This window comes from Trachypithecus francoisi, unplaced genomic scaffold, assembly GCF_009764315.1.
Source record: "Trachypithecus francoisi isolate TF-2019V2 unplaced genomic scaffold, Tfra_2.0 Contig01440, whole genome shotgun sequence".
Lineage (NCBI taxonomy): Eukaryota > Metazoa > Chordata > Mammalia > Primates > Cercopithecidae > Trachypithecus > Trachypithecus francoisi.
This window is the reverse complement of record NW_022681431.1, coordinates 21,192,793-21,209,996: the sequence shown is the minus strand read 5'-3', so window position 1 is coordinate 21,209,996 and position 17,204 is coordinate 21,192,793. Positions and strand designations below refer to the sequence as shown.

The following is a 17,204-nucleotide window of genomic DNA, read 5'->3' as shown; positions in this document are numbered from 1 at the left end:
TCAATTCTTAGCTACCTGCTCTGATTCCTCAGTTTGGCAGGATACAGTCTGGCATCTGTATCTACCAGCCAATAGGGGTGAACAGTGGCCTCTCAAAAGTTGAAAGTTGTTTTGCATCTCCTTACTTGATTTTGTTCTGCTCTTGCTTCAAATCCAGTCTCTATCCAGCCATGAACGCTGGCTAACGTAATCACAATTTTGAACCTACCTTTGGTCCTTTGAACTTGGTATTCATAGATTTCCCAGATTTTAAGTCTTAGCATTCCTAATGGTTTGCAATTTCAATTTGCACTCTGGTTCTCTGTGCTTGGTAAAGAATTCCTGCTCAAGGTCTAGGCCCTTGGAAATGAGACTTCATGTTATTCCATCAGTGGTTCCCAAGAGAAAGGAGGACTTGGCAATCTCTATCCTTCACATTTTACCAAACAAGTTAATTCACACTTCCACTTACATAGTCCCTTCACTTGAAGGGACTTCTTTGCTTGAAGACAAACTCTGTTCGCTCCGAGTCATCACCTCTTCACACTAAATACTCCTAGTATCTCCTCATATATTTCCTATGGGAGTTTTAAGGAGAAGAAAATATGTTGAGCCAATCATAGGTAGCACCCACATTTTTATATTTCCAAGCTGGTTTTTCTGCTATGCTTTCTAAATTTGGGATGGATGAAGATTCTAATTATTATAAACCTGACTGTCTTCCCATTAAGACAGTTTTTTTTTTAAAGAAAAATATATACATGCATGTAGGTTGAAGAATCAATTATTTCTACAAAGTTAATTAATAAAAACAGCAGTCTTCCACTTCTTTTCCCTTTTGTGTCCTTCCACAAGAAGCAACCACAATATTTAGCCAATTATTTAATTATTTTGGTATTTACTTAATGTTTCTTTTTCTGTTTTTTTTTTTTTTTTTCTTGAGATAGAGTCTTACTCTGTCATCCAGGCTGGCGTGCAGTGGCATGATCTTGGCTCGCTGTAACCTCTGTTTCCCGGGCTCAAGTGATTCTCCTGCCTCAGCCTCCTGAGTAGCTGAGATTATAGGCACATGCCAGCACGCCCGGCTAATTTTTTTATTTTTGGTAGAGACAGAGTTTCACCATGTTGGCCAGGGTTTCACCATGTTGGGCTTGAACTCTTCACCTCAAGTTATCCACCTGCCTTGGCCTCCCAAAATGCTGGGATTACAGGAGTGGGCCACCACACCTGGCCTATTTACTGTGTTTCTAAGTAACACATTTACGTACTTTTTTTTTTTTTTAATATTCAGTGTTTGATTATAACCGTGTGACTATTATTAAAAAATAAACCACATAGTACACTATCATTTTCCCCCTTAGATATACAGTTTTTTGTTTTTTCCCAGGTAATAATTGCCTTCTTATTTGATTATTTTTCCATGTACCTGTCAGTCTTTCAGTCTTTGTTGATTGTTTAACTCTCCTCTGAAGATGCTGAGATACAGCAGGCGTCCAGCTCTCTTGACCTTGTGGAAGGGATCTCTCCCAGAGCCTCCGACCCACTCCCATGTGTGCTCTTTGTCCTCTACCTTAGTGTGGAGCAGCAGCCTGAGATGTCACTTCCCCAGCATTTTGGGAAGTTTCTTTTCTTTTTTTCTCTTCTGTTGACATCTGTTTCCTGCATGCTATGTCTCCTGTTTTCTTAGTTTATTCTCTTGTTTTGGATGATCATACTCTTCAGTCGCTTCCTGAGAAGAGGTACATGGGAGAATGTATGAAAATGTCTTCATTTCAGCCGAGCGTGGTGGCTCACACCTGTATTCCCAGCACTTTGGGAGGCTGAAGCAGGTGGATCACCTGAGGTCAGGATTTTGAGACCAACCTGACCAACATGGTGAAACCTCGTCTCTACTAAAAATACAAAAAATAAATAAATAAATAAATAAATAAATACATAACTTACACGGACATAGTGGCCAGCACCTGTAGTCTCAGCTACTTGGGAGGCTGAGGCTGGAGACTCACTAGAATGCAGGAGGCAGAGGTTACAGTGAGCCGAGATCGCGCCACTGCACTCCAGCCTAGGGGACACAGCGAGACTCCCTCTCAAAAAAAAAAAAAAAAAAAGAAAGAAAGGAAAGAAAATGTCTTCATTCTACCCTAAATTTAAGCAATAGGTTAGCTGACTGTAAACCACTAAAATGTACATCCATTTTCCTCAGAATTTTGAAGGCATTTTGCCATTGTCTTTTACTAAAAAAACTTAATTTTGTTTACAGAACATTTTAAAGACAGTTCAGAGTTCTGTATGCCCTTTCCCTGGCTTCCCCTCATGCTGTCATTTTATGTAACTGTGGTACATTTGTCACCAGTAAGAAATTCATATTGGCACGTTACTGCTAGCTAAACTGCAGAGTCTAGTCATATTTCTCTTTAGTCGTATTTGGCCATATTTCTGTAACATCCTCTGTCTGCTCTAGGATCAAATCCAGGATACCAGGCTGTAATTAAGCAAGCACGTTTCATTAGTCTCCTCCAATCTGTGACGGTTGCTCAAGCTTTTTCTTATTTTTAATAACTTTTGAAGAGTACTGGTCAGTATTTTGTAGAATGTCCCTTCATATGGTTTGTCTAATGTCTTCTCATGTTAACACTTGGGTTATGGATTTTGGGGAATAATACCACAGAGGTAAATGTGTTCTCATTGCATCCTATTAGGGCAGCTGTTCCCAACCTTTTTGGCACCAGAGACTGATTTTGTGGAAGACAGTTTTTCCACAAACCGGTGGGTGGGTGGGAGATTAGACGCTTATAAGGAGTGAGCAAGCTGGATTCCTCGTGTGTGCAGTTCACAATAAGGTTCACCCTCTTAGGAGAATCTAATGCCGCTGATGAGCTGACAGGAGGCAGAGCTCAGGCGGCAATGCTCACGTGCGTGCTGCTCACCTCCTGCTCTGCAGCCCCATTCCTAACAGGCTACGGAACAGTACTGGTTCATGACTTGGGAGCTGAGGACCCCTGTATCAGGGGATGCATTATACCAACATAATGTGTAACTGGTAACATTAGCTTCGATTGCTTGGTTCAGGTGGCATGTGCTAGGTTTTCCCACTGTGAAGTTGTTCATTTTCCTACTTCTATGTTTTGTTACTCTTCTGCCCTCTTCCATTCTCCCAATTCTTACAGGTTAATGCCTTTCAAGAACAGTCCTTTTACTCTCATTTTAATGGCGTTTCTGGAGGAAATGAAATTGGATATGTGTGTTCACTCCGTTATTCTGGAGTTTTTCTGTCTCCCCTTTTTCTCTTTTACTTTTTTAAAATTTTCTCCCTTTCTCACTTCTAAATTATTGGGAGGTCAAATCCTGAACATGTAGACCATTTTAAGGACTTGGACTTTAACTTGGAATGAGAAGGGCTGCTGAGTGCAGCCTGCAGAGGATCAAACGAAGAATTAAGGAGTTAGTTAGGAGACCATGGAAATAAGCTGAGACTGAGCACAGACCAAGCTTGTGGCGGCATTTTGAAGCTGGGAGGTATTATGCAAATGTCAGGTATCATTATTGTTGGGTGGAAACATCTTAGTACTGGGGACAGTTCAGTGCAGTGGAAATATATTAAAAACAAGGGATTAGTTGTAACATGTGACAACATAGATAAACATAAAAACAGTACCTGGTGAAAAAGTAGCAAACAAATGGAATATACAATAACATATAAGTATATTAAAAATAAATGCCCAGAGATTGAGAACACATTTCGCAATGAGTATTCAAATACACTTACATGCAAATATAAAGAATTGTGTTAAATATCTTAAAATATTTGCCTATGGGGAGGAGGGTAGGGGTGGGATAATAGGGGGAAAAGGAATAAACAAATCAACAGATAAATAACCAGGGAGAGGGGAAGGCTTTAAAATCTAAAGAGAACGACATTTGATCTTAAGTATATACTGTTTGGGGCAATTTATGTAACTTTTTTGTGCTTTAGTTTCCACTCCTGTAAAATGGGGTAGTAGCACCTATTTAATATGCTTGCCATAAGAATTAAGTGAGGCAATATGTGAGATGCTTTCTTTCCCCTTTAACTCCATGGGGTAAAGCTGTTGCTTTAAGGAAAGTCTGGGCTGCGTTCCATTATTGTGAGATAGGAACACGGGAATTGTGCTTCCTTATCACATGTTTTAAATTCATTTGTCTCTTCTCTTCATGCAGGGCTTACCACCCAAAAGATGGAAGGCAGAAGATACCCACCTGAGTTGCCCAAAGCCCACGGTGTTTGCTTTCTCACCACTCCGGGCTCCACCTTTGAGATCTTTGCGAGAGATGTGGATATCCAGCTTTGAACAATCCAAGAAAGAAGCCCAGGCACTAAGGTGGCTGGTTGATAGGAATCAAAACTTTTCATCTCAAGAGTTTTGGGGCCTAGTATTCAAGGACTGATTTCAAAAACGATCAGAATGAAACAGACTAGAGCCTTCTTGAGGTTTATTTTCTAGGTTGCCTTAATATTTGAACGTAATAGCTATTCTGTTGACTATCCAGCAGGATAATAATTAGTTACTGCAGTACTCATAATGAGCCCTTTCAAAGAGTAGATGTAAATTACCCTTAGGGGTTGCCTCTGTATTTTTTATACTAAAAAAGGAAATATTTCTTATGAACACTGGTTATCTTCCATGTCCATGTCTGTGGACCCACATACTTACTGCCTTTTGTGGAAATTCACCTAAAGTGAGCACTTTCCTTGTGCAGTGGAGGGAGACAATCTAGCTGTAGATTCTTGATACTCACCTCACTCTCTACAGCTTATTGGTATTTGGCAAACCCGGTGTCCTGCAGCTGAGCATGAACATGAAATACATTAGAACTTGGAAATGAGAGATCCCATCTGTTGGTTTCCAGGGATGTAAGTGAGTAATAAAAGCTGTTTCAAGTTTATCCGCTATCCACTCTTCAAGTGAAAAGAACATATCTGTGTCTACCTTCTTCTTCATACCCTGAGCCACCTCTCTAACCTTCTTTAGTTATGCCTTGCCCTATCGCCTCCCATTGTCCCTTCAAAGTAGAATGTCTTGTAAAGACACAGTAACTCCTGTGTGTTTTGATTAGTGAGATGTTACCACTTATCCCTCCTGCTGAGCAGAATAATATCAAGAATTGCTATGATTATGATTCAGTCTGGACAGCCTGGACATTTTGAGCAGCGCAAGAGTAGAAGTGAATACCCCCAGGAACTCCAACTGTGCTGAAGCTGATTTGTCTGTTCGTAGGATGATGCGCAGCCTGTCATGGTGGCAGCCACCGGCATTCAGTTTGTAAGCATTTCCTGTCATTTCTGATCCTGCCACAGAGAAGGTTGAGCTGTCCTGTCTGGGGCATCTACTGGAGCACCTCAGAAGACGAGGAAAACACTGGTTCACGTTTTCTCTCCATGTGAGGGAGGGGAGGCTTCTAGATGATACTAAAAGCCTGTTGCCACTGTTGTGTCACGGTTTCCATTCTTCATCATGGAAAGCCGCAAGCCTCAGAAGGCAGCCAGAGGACAGGAAGAGTCTGTGATGCTCATGTTTGTGTCATGGCATGAGGGGGAATTGACAAGTGCCTCCTTAGCTTTGGCTCCTATTGAAGGCTGTGCCCTTGGTGTGCTTGGCAGTGAGCAGTATCTTCATTAGGTAGCTCTGGCTGGGCTTTGTCAGCCAGCATTGAGAAAGGAGAACCAAAACCAGTACCTCCTTACAGAAGCCAGAAGGATCACACTGGGTGAGAGAAGGTGTCTATAACTGGGTTCTTCCTAATCCCAGCTCTTTCATTAACTAAATATGATCTTGGACATATCTCTTAACCTCCATGGGCCTTAGTTTTTACATCTAAAAAGAAGTGATTGGGCTGGCCTTGGAAGGTTTTTTGTTTTTGTTTTTTTTTCCCCTGTGTAACACTCTTAATTGTTCATCAACATTTAAGAAATTTAATTTTGTAGATGTTTTTACTAAAGAGAGTAACAAACTATTTCGGAACCGCTGTATATTATTCAAGGGAAGCATGCTGTTTGGAGGACGGAGCATACTTAATGGGTAGTATTGAGGATGAAAGGGAATTTCTCTCTGCCATTTTATTTGATAATATTAAAGAAATGAAGACTGGAAAGAGGATTGCTTGTTAAAGATCAGATTTTAAATTGCATATAAAATGAAGTGAGTTTTTTTTGTTTTTGAACCCTCAAAAGAAAGCCTGAGAGGTGATTTATGCCTCTGGCAAGATATTATCATGATAACTTCAGTTCTCCTCCATAAATGCCTTAAGCAAATACCCAGTGCTTATGCGGCTGTGTGTATGTCTTAAACCTCAACTTTTCAGGCAGTCTCGTTCCATCTTAGTTCTTCATCAAGTCCATAGATAAAATCCTCTCTAAGCGTTTCTGAAGTATGTATCCCTGAACAAATTTAGTGAAATAAAATCATTAATCTATGTTGATCCCATTTTGCCATACCTTTCACTTTACCTCACTGTCTCTGTTTGTGAAATATTATAAGAAAGCAGCCTCCCTCACAGGACTGTTGTGAGGAGTGCCTCATGGCTGTGAAAGAGTTTGTACAATGCAACATTTTGCTTAGTCCTTCAGAACACTTTACTTGGATTGTTTTCAAGAACTTTATTTTTTTTGAGACAAAGTCTTGCTCTATCACCTAGGCTGGAGTGTAGTGGTGTGATCTCAGCTCACTGCAACCTCCACCTCCCAGGTTCAAACGATTCTCCTGCCTCAGCCTCCCAAGTAGCTGGGATTACAGGCTCCTGCCACCAGGTCCGGACAATTTTTTTGTATTTTTTTTTTTTTTAGTAGAGATGGGGTTTCAGCATATTGGCCAGGCTGGTCTTGAACTCCTGCCCTTAAGTGACCCACCCACCTTGGCCTCCCAAAGTGCTGGGATTACAGGCGTGAGCCATTGTGCCTAGCCATTCAAAGACTAATTTTTTAAAGCCATATGACAAAGTAGTCAGAAGCCTTCTCAGAAATGTTGGATAAACTGATCACTAATGCTAGTTAATAGTCTTTGCCTAAAAATGAATGCAACTTTGACCCTTGATCATTTAGCAAATGTATTTTGGAACCTGAATGCTGACTGGCTTCTTTGTTGCTGTTAAGAACTAGATTCTAGTAACTAGAATATCAGTTGGGGTCATTATCGTTGTTAGTAACAGATTGGAAACATATAGTGTTCTATGCCTAAAAGACGTAAGCAAAAATGAACATCATTCCTTCAGCCACACATTGATTTTTACACATAGATGAACCTGCTCATTATCTGTAGAAGACTGTATGAATCCAAGCACAGTGCTGACCTGCCCAGTAAAATGCCCAGGAAAATGTGCATTAAAAAAAGTCATTAATAGGACATTAGTCCTGCTAAAGATGACAATTCATTAGGAGCTCAGGCTGCTATAACAGAATACGATAGACTGGGTGGCTTATAAGCAACAGAAGTTTATTGCTCACAGTTCTGGAGGCTGGGAAGTACAAGATCAAGGTGCCAGCAGATTTGTTGTCTGGGAGAGCCCACTTCCTGGTTCATAGATGGCTGTCTTCTTGCTGTGTCCTTACATGGCAGAAGGGGTGACAGAACTCTCAGTAGTCTCCATCATTATGACCTCACTCTCTAAAGTCTCCTCCTCCTAATGCCATCACACTGCGGGTTAGAATTTTAACATGAATGTTGGGGAAACACAGAATTCAGTCTACAGCATCAGTATAGAGTTAATTTTCACTGAATTATGTTGATTACCCTAAAAGCAAGATGAGTACAACTTTGGATAAGTGACATATGTCTTCCTTGGAATCTTCAAAGTATACTATTTAGAAATTAATAGACCAAGAATAGTGGTGGTTAGTTGGTTTCAGGTAATTTTGCCATCCTGAATATTTTACAAATAATTTTCCTTAGAAAATTTCTTTTAATCTTTATTGTGAATGGTAATATCTTTATTGTGTAATTCTAATATCAGCATATATCTTGTTGTTTTTGATTACAGACATAAAAATGCCCGAAAGACTCAGAGGGGATATAGAATGATGACTCTAAGAAATATCTAGTTTCTTAGATATAGGTGCGGTGGCTCACGCCTATAATCCCGGCACTTTGGGAGGCCAAGGCAGGCAGATCGTGAGGTCAGGAGATTGAGACCATCCTGGCTAACACAGTGAAACCCTGTCTCTACTAAAAATACAAAAAATTAGCCAGGCATGGTGGCGGGTGCCTGTAGTCCCAGCTACTCTGGAGGCTGAGGCAGGAGAATGGCGTGAACCCAGGAGGCGGAGCCAGCAGTGAGCCCAGATCGTGCCGCTGCACTCCAGCCTGGGTGACAGAGTGAGACTCCGTTTCAAAAAAAAGGAAATATCTAGTTGTCACTGTGCAGCATACTGGCTTTATTATCTTGGTCAAGTTATTTGGCCTTTCTAAGATTCAGTTTGCTCGTCTGTAAAATGGATGTTACAATATGCAACCCCCATCGTGAGGTTATTGTGATGATTAAATAAGCTGGTGTTCACTAAGCTCAGTAGATGCTGGTTGTAGTGGTTACAGCTCTCTGTAGTCAGTACCCTTTTGTGTTTGAAGAGCTTGATTGAGATTTGTCCAGAAAAAGGGAGTCATTGATGATAGTACCTGGGGTGGTACACATTTATTATGTTACAAAATAGGCATTATACTAGGTGCCACTGCTGACAGGAATAAGACATAGGAGAGACAGGTGTAAAGGGTTTTGGGTAGGGCTTTTTGATATTATGATGGTGTTAAAACCAAGGACTGAGGAATGCTTAAATTGTTCTCTGACTCTTCCCGCCCTCCATGGGATTTCTGGTGGAGTTTTGCACAAAACTCTCAATAGGATAATGAGACTCAAACAGCCTCTTTATAGTAGCTTTGCAAACCACAGAAATGCAGTACACTGATTTCTTGTATAAGCTAGATCTGAGCATGTTATTTAGATTTGAAGGCTAACTAGGAGAGAATCTTTTACTGTCTTTCCATTTCCCAATTCTGAATCTTGGGACTAGTCTATTCAATGTGCTTACAATAAGAAAGAGGAGAGAAAAATCACTAGATCTGTAGGTCTTGACCCTGCTTGCTCATACTGAAGATCAACTGAAGAAGGAGAAGAAGAGGAGCCTGATCAGCCTTTCTCCTAAGAGACAAGCCCTCTCTTGCTCTCCATGTGATATGGATGCGAGAATATGGAGTACAATGCGTGGGAGCTTACTTTTAAGTCATATTAACCTTTCTCACTAGTAAAATGTAGGCCCACTAATATCCCAGGATTCAACCCATTAAGTTAGCAACCCGATTGGTGCTGGTAGTAGGCCCAATTAAGGAGATCGGCAAGGGGCAGAGGCATCAAGGAGAGGGACTCTTTAGGATTATTGTCCTCTCAACTCATTGGGCTTAACAGCCAAACCTCTGGTCAGGCAGAGGTGTGGCTGTATCCCAATGAGGGTATGACCAGTCATGACCAGCAGAAACCTTTTTTTTCCTTTTTTGAGACAGAGTCTCGCTCTGTCACCCAGGCTTGAGTGCAGTGGTGTGATCTCAGCTCACTGCAAGCTCCGCTTCCCGGATTCATGCTATTCTCCTGCCTCAGCCTCCAGAGTAGCTCAGGCACCTGCCACCACGCCAGGCTAATTTTTTGTATTTTCAGTAGAGATGGGGTTTCACCGTGTTAGCCAGGATGGTCTCGATCTCCTAACCTAGTGATCTGCCCGCTTTGGCCTCCCAAAGTGTTGGGATTACAGGCGTGAGCCACCGCGCCTGGCCAGCAGAGACCTTCTTTTATCTTCCTGAGGCCTCTTCCCTGCTATATTACCCTTGCCCCTTTGTATCCTCCTGGAACAGTGACACGAGCAGTTAAATTATTGTCTCTAAGCCTCTGAAATGAGTCAGAACTGGAATTGATTAATGCCTCTAAGGGCATTTTGAGCATTAGGTCAAAAATTTATTGTTTATTTTATTTCCCAGGCAAGCCATAACCACATCATCCACCCCAGCTTACCAGAGAAGATGATTCAACTAGCCCAAATAGGCCGTTATGAATATTTGAAATTTTCAACTTCTATTTTTTTAAAACTGATTATGAAGGTAATTACATTTAAAGACCATTACTGTAGGTAGGGGTAATATTAAGGATTTTGGGTTAGGATATTATCCCAAGAGCTTTTGGAATGAATGTGACATAAGTTGCTTCTTATATAAACGGAGTAAACTAATCTGATGAGTCCCCTCATGGGGAAAAAAAGTCAGTTTTACATAAGAATGCCCTTACTGAAGCAATAAAAATGATGAATTTTATTAAATCTTGACCTTTAAGAGCATGTCTTTTTTATCTTATTTTATTTTATTTTTTATTTTCTATTTTCAGTAGAGACAGGGTTTCTCCTTGTTGGCCAGGCTGGTCTCAACCTCCTGACCTCAGGTGAGCCACAACGCCCGGCCAGTACATGTCTTTTTAATATTCTATGTGACAAAAATAAGAGTAAAGCACTTGTGCTCCATATCACAGTATAATAGGAGTCTCACAGTGCTTGTGTGATTGAATTGTGAGCTGAACTAACTGCTTTTTCCATGGAATACGATTTTTACTTAAAAAAATCTGACAAATTATGCTTACTCAGTCTTGTGTTTTTGTCAATAATTTTTGTGAAAACAAAGTGAGCCTGTCACTTTAAGAGACAGAATTTGTTGCCAATGATAAAAATCTCAGCTTTCAAGTGAAAAGTGAAATTTGGGAAAATGAATATCCACCATATTGAGCTTGACAACTTTGCAATACTTTAAAAGATTTTCCTGAGGAGATTGGTGGTAATATTAACAAATGTTACTTTTGACACTGAATAAATGCAGTAATAATGACATGGAATAATGTTTTTAGTTTGTTTATCATTTGTTTTTATAATTCTAAAGAAGGAAGTGTTAAGTACTGGAGAGAGCAATTTTTACAAGTTAAATACTTTTTTTTTTTTTAGTTGAGAAGTTCTATAAATGAAGTTGTCTTTTTTTTATACTTTAAGTTCTAGGGTACATGTGCACAACATTCAGGTTTGATACTTACGTATACATGTGACATGTTCGTTTGCTGCACCCATCAACTCATCATTTACACTAAGTATTTCTCCTAATGCTATCCCTCCCACAGGCCCTGGTGTGTGATGTTGCCTGCCCTGTGTCCAAGTGATCTCATTGTTCAGTTCCCACCTATGGGTGAGAACATGTGGTGTTTGGTTTTCTGTCCTTGGGATAGTTTACTGAGGATGATGGTTTCCAGCTTTGTCCATGTCCCTGCAAAGGACATGAGCTCGTCCTTTTTATGGCTGCATAATATTCCATGGTGTATACATGCCACAGTTTCTTAATCCAGTCTATAACTGATGGACATTTGGGTTGGTTCCAAGTCTTTGCTATTATGAATAGTACCGCAATAAACATACGTGTGCATGTGTCTTTATAGTAGCATGATTTATAATCCTTTGGGTATATACCCAGTAATGGGATTGCTGGGTCAAATGGCAATTCTAGTTCTAGATCCTTGAGGAATCACCACACTGTCTTCCATAATGGTTGAACTAATTTACACTCCCACCAACAGTGTAAAAGCGTTAACTATTTCTCCACATCCTCTCCAGTATCTGTTGTTTCCTGACTTTTTAATGATCACCATTCTAACTGGCGTGAGATGTTATCTCATTGTGGTTTTGACTTGCATTTCTCTGATGACCAGTGATGATGAGCATTTTTTCCATGTGTCTGTTGGCTGCATAGATGTCTTCTTTTGAGAAGTGTTTGTTCATATCCTTTTCCCACTTTTTGATAGGGTTGTTTTTTTCTTATAAATTTGTATGAGTTATTTATAGATTCTGGATATTAGCCCTTTGTCCGAAGGGTAGATTGCAAAAAGTTTCTCCCATTCTGTAGGTTGCCTGTTCACTCTAATGGTAGTTTCTTTTGCCGTACAGAAGCTATTAGATCCCATTTGTCTATTTTGGCTTTTGTTGCCATTGCTTTTAGTGTTTTAGTCATGAAGTCCTTGCTCATGTGTATGTCCTGAATGGTATTGCCTAGGTTTTCTTCTAGGGTTTTTATGGTTTTAGGTCTAACATTTAAGTCTTTAATCCATCTTGAATTAACTTTTGTATAAGGTGTGAGGAAGGGATCCAATTTCAACTTTCTACATATAACTAGCCAGTTTTCCCAGCACCATTTATTAAATAGGGAATCCTTTCCCCATTTCTTATTTTTGTCAGGTTTATCAAAGATCAGATGATTGTAGATGTCTGGTGTTATTTCTGAGGCCTCTGTTCTATTCCATTGGTCTATATATCTGTTTTGGTACCAGTACCATGCTGTTTTGGTTACTGTAGCCTTGTAGTATAGTTTGAAGTCAGGTAGCGTGATGCCTCCAGCTTTGTTCTTTTTGCTTAGAATTGTCTTGGCAATGTGGGCTCTTTTTTGGTTCCGTATGAACTTTAAAATAGTTTTTTCCAATTCTGTGAAGAAAGTCATTGGTAGCTTGATGGGGATGGCATTGAATCTATAAATTATTTTGGGTGGTATGGCCATTTTCATGATGTTGATTCTTCCTATCCATGAGCATGGAATATTCTTCCATTTGTTTGTGTCCTCTTTTATTTTGTTGAGCAGTGGTTTGTAGTTCTCCTTGAAGAGGTCCTTCACATCCCTTTTAAGTTGGATTCCTAGGTATTTTATTCTCTTTGTAGCAATTTTGAATGGCAGTTCACTCATGATTTGGCTCTCTGTTTGTCTGTTAATGGTGTGTAGGAATGCTTGTGATTTTTGCACATTGATTTTGTATCCTGAGACTTTGCTGAAGTTGCTTAAGGAGATTTGGGGCTGAGACTATGGGGTTTTCTAAATACTCAATTATGTCATCTGCAAACAGGGACAATTTGGCTTCCTCATCTCCTAATTGAATACCCTCTATTTCTTTCTCTTGCCTGATTGCCCTGACCAGAACTTCCAACACTATGTTGAATAGGAGTGGTGAGAGAGGGCATCCTTGTCTTGTGCCAGTTTTCAAAGGGAATGCTTCAAGTTTTTGCCCATTCAGTATGATATTGGCTGTGGATTTGCCATAAGTAGCTCTTGTTATTTTGAGATATGTTCCATCCATACCATCAATAGTTTATTGAGATTTTTTAGCATGAAGGGCTGTTGAATTTTGTCAAAGGCCTTTTCTGCATCTATTGCAATAATCATGTGGTTTTTGTCATTGGTTCTGTTTATGTGATGGATTATATTTATTGATTTGTGTATGCTGAACCAGCTTTGCATCCCAGGGATGAAGCCAACTTGATCGTGGTGGATAAGCTTTTTGATGTGCTGCTGGATTTGGTTTGCCAGTATTTTATTGAGAATTTTTGCATTGATGTTCATCAGGGATATTGGTCTAAAATTCTCTTTTTTTGTTGTGTCTCTACCAGGCTTTGGTATCAGGATGGTGTTGGCCTCATAAAATGAGTTAGGGAGTATTCCCTCTTTTTCCGTTGATTGGAATAGTTTCAGAAGGAATGGTATCAGCTCCTCTTCATACCTCTGGTAGAATTTGGCTGTGAATCCATCTGGTCCTGGACTTTTTTTGGTTGGTAGGCTATTAATTATTGCCTTAATTTCAGAGCCTGTTATTGGTCTATTCAGAGATACAACTTCTTCCTGATTTAGTCTTGGGAGGGTGTATATGTCCAGGAATTTATCCATTTCTTCTAGATTTTCTAGTTTATTTGTGTAGAGGTGTTTATAGTATTGTCTAATGGTAGTTTGTATTTCTGTGGTATCAGTGCTGATATCCCTTTATCATTTTTTATTGCGTCTATTTGATTCTTCTCTCTTTTCTTCTTTATTATTCTTGCTAGCAGTCTATCAATTTTGTTGATCTTTTCAAAAAACCAGCCCCTGGATTCATGGATTTTTTGAAGGTTTTTTTGTGTCTCTATCTCCTTCAGTTCTGCTCTGATCATAGTTATTTCTTGTCTTCTGCTAGCTTTTGAATTTGTTTGCTCCTGCTTCTCTAGTTTGTTTAATTGTGATGTTAGGGTGTCGATTTTAGATCTTTCCTGCTTTCTCTTGCAGCCATTTAGTGCTATAAATTTCTTAGATAGAAAGCCCCTAAGGGAAAAATTCTAAACATACATGCATGTGACCACCCCCCAGGCTTACACAAACACCTTATCTAGAAAACCCCTAGCCGTTTGAGGTTGCAACATACATGCATGTGACCACCCCCCGGGCTTACACAAACAACTTATCTGGAAAACCCCCAGCCGTTTGAGGTTGTGAAAAAGGCGAGGACCAGCCAGAAACTGCCGAATGTTCAACTTTAAATGTTAACCAATAATAAGCTTGTAACTACTGTTTCTCTGTGACTTGTTTGTACCTCGCTATAAAAGAAACCCTAAAACAGCAGCCGGGGCCTCTCTCTTTACCTGCCATTGTATAAAGCGGAGAGGTCCAGGTTCGAACTCATAATCAAGCAACCCCAGCTATTTGGCTTTGACTCTGGACTCTGGTGGTCACTTACTGGGGTCTCGTGACTTCGGGCACAACATTTGGGGGCTCGTCCGGGATTCCCCTAAGCCCACCAGACCCCAGGTCAACGGGTCGTCGCTGTGAGCAGATTCGGTAAGTCGGCTGGCTTGAGTCTCTGTGTTGTCTGTAGTCTCTGTGTCATCTGGAAAAATCCCGCGGGGTCTGTATCGGTGGTCGGCATAGTCTTGGCGGACGCGCTATAAGACAGCCACCAGGGGCTGGTGGGAGACGTCCCCCGGCACCCATCTTGGGCTCTGTATTTATTAGCCCATCTGGTTCTGATCGGGAGCTAAATCCGAGTCACGCTGGCGACTATTGTTATGTTAATTACTTAACTTACTTTCATTTTCAGGACCTACTTGGCAAGGAAAAAAAAAAAAAGAGTACAATACTTCTGGTTTTACTCTTTTCTCTATCTCTCTTTTCTATATCTCTCTTTTCTCTATCTCTAGGATTCTACTACCATGGGTAATAGCCAGAGTACTCCACTCTCCATTCTTATAAATAACTTTAAAGATGTTAAGGCAAGGGGCCATGACCTTAGCATAGAACTCAGAAAAGGGAAATTGGTAACTTTCTGCCACTCGGAATGGCCCACCTTCGGTGTAGGGTGGCCAGCTGAGGGGACCTTCTGTCTCCCCATTATCATTAAGGTAAAATCAAAAATTGTCCTGCCGGGGCTGTCAGGACATCCTGATCAGATCCCTTACATCCTGGTGTGGCAAGACCTTGTGGAAAACCCACCCCCTTGGCTAACTCCTTTTGTGCTGACGCCAGAGCCATGTAGGGCTCTGGTCGTACAGTCGACAGAACACTCCCGTAGGCCAAAAACACCGTCCGCTCCCCCACCCCCTGTGTTAGAAGACAGTCAGGATCCCCTGCTTTTAGAACCCCCGCCTTATCATCCCCCTCCTGGCCCTCAGCCCCCAGCCCCCCCAGGGGACCTCGAAGAGTGGGAAGCAGCAGTTGCTGCTGCAGCCGGGGCCGTCGAAAGTGAAAGTAACTCTGGGGGGCCGGCGGGGCAGACGCACGGACGCGCTCAACAGGAAATAAGCTCACGCCCCCCTGATTCCACTGTGGCTCTCCCCAAGGGAAATAGGACCCCCCGATGACACGGGCAACCCTAGACTCCAGTACTGGCCATTCTCCACTAGTGACCTGTACAACTGGAAAACCCAGAATGCTCGGTTTTCTGAGAACCCTAAAGATTTAACAGCTCTTTTAGACAGTGTTATGTTTACCCATCAACCAACCTGGGATGATTGTCAACAACTCCTCAGAATTTTGTTCACAACAGAGGAACGAGAAAGAATACAGGTAGAGGCCAGAAAACTGGTTCCGGGAGATGATGGCCAACCTACTGCCAACTCTGACCTCATTAATGCTGCCTTTCCCTTGACCAGACCTGCATGGGACTACAACACGGCAGAAGGTAGGGGAAGGCTACTCGTTTATTGCCAGACTCTAATGGCGGGTCTCCGGGCTGCCGCTCGCAAGCCCACCAATTTGGCCAAGGTATATTCCGTGTTACAGGGAAAAACAGAAAGCCCAGCTACCTATCTAGAAAGATTGATGGAAGCCTTTAGACAGTTTACCCCCATGGACCCGGAGGCATCCGAAAACCAGGCAGCTGTTGTCATGTCTTTTGTAAATCAGGCAGCTCCGGACATTAAAAAGAAACTCCAAAAATTAGAAGATGTAGAGGGAAAACAAGTCCAGGACCTCCTCCGAAGCGCCCAAAAAGTATACAATAATAGAGATCTCCCAGAAGAGAGACAGATTAGGGCCACTGAAAAAATGACCAAAGTCTTATCCGCAGTAGTTCAGAAAGAACAGTTACAGTCAGAGGGTGCCCAACCCAAGCGTAGTCCTAGACACAACTTAAAGAAAGATCAATGTGCATACTGCAAGGAAACGGGTCACTGGGTAAAAGATTGCCCCAAGAAAAAACAGCGCCAACTGGGGCAAGAACAATGGCAGCCCAAGGCCTCATCAATATTAGTAACCCAAGATGACTAGGGAAGATGGGGTTCGGACCCCCTTCCCGAACCTAGGGTAACTCTACAAGTGGAGGGGTCCCCGGTTCAGTTTCTGGTCGATACCGGGGCATAGCATTCAGTCTTGGTCAAGCCTTACGGGAAATTATCTAATAACTTATCCTGGGTACAAGGGGCCACAGGAGTTAAAAGATACCCTTGGGCAACTCAAAGAACTGTAAATCTGGGAACGGAGGAGGTAACCCACTCCTTCCTGGTTATTCCCGAGAGCCCTTGTCCTCTATTAGGGAGAGATCTGCTGACAAAAATGGGAGCCCAAATCCATTTCCAACCAGGGGGCCCCAAAGTAACCGATTCTCAAGACAAGCCAATATCTGTCCTCACAACTGCCCTAGAAAATGAGTATAGACTCCATCAGGAACCGGCACCTCCTGACCAGAATATCGGCCCCTGGCTACAGCGCTTCCCAGAGGCCTGGGCAGAAACAGGAGGTTTGGGACTGGCAAAACACTGTCCTGCCATATTTGTTGAAGTTAAACCTGGGACGGATCCTGTTCGGGTACGGTAGTACCCGATGCCCCTAGAAGCCAGAGAAGGTATTACACCACACATCTGGCGGCTCCTAGATCAGGGAGTTCTACGCACCTGCCACTCAGCGTGG

The 17,204-nt window shown here is 41.7% G+C and overlaps 1 protein-coding gene across 4 annotated transcripts in view; it reads left to right on the top strand.

Moving 5' to 3' along the window:
• Positions 1-11,017, top strand: part of FUT10 (fucosyltransferase 10) — a 121,015-nt gene extending 109,998 nt beyond the window's left edge. For 2 of the 4 annotated variants that reach the window (XM_033230662.1, XM_033230685.1), the window contains 2 exons: positions 4,177-4,337; positions 4,770-6,435. In XM_033230662.1, coding sequence (XP_033086553.1) covers positions 4,177-4,337; positions 4,770-4,842 — 234 coding nt within the window. In that variant the 3' untranslated portion in view covers positions 4,843-6,435. Of the gene's footprint in view, positions 1-4,176; positions 6,436-9,968 lie in introns of those variants that run through there. The other 2 variants (XM_033230677.1, XM_033230671.1) reach the window with 2 other exon arrangements.
• Positions 11,018-17,204: the final 6,187 nt, after the last annotated feature.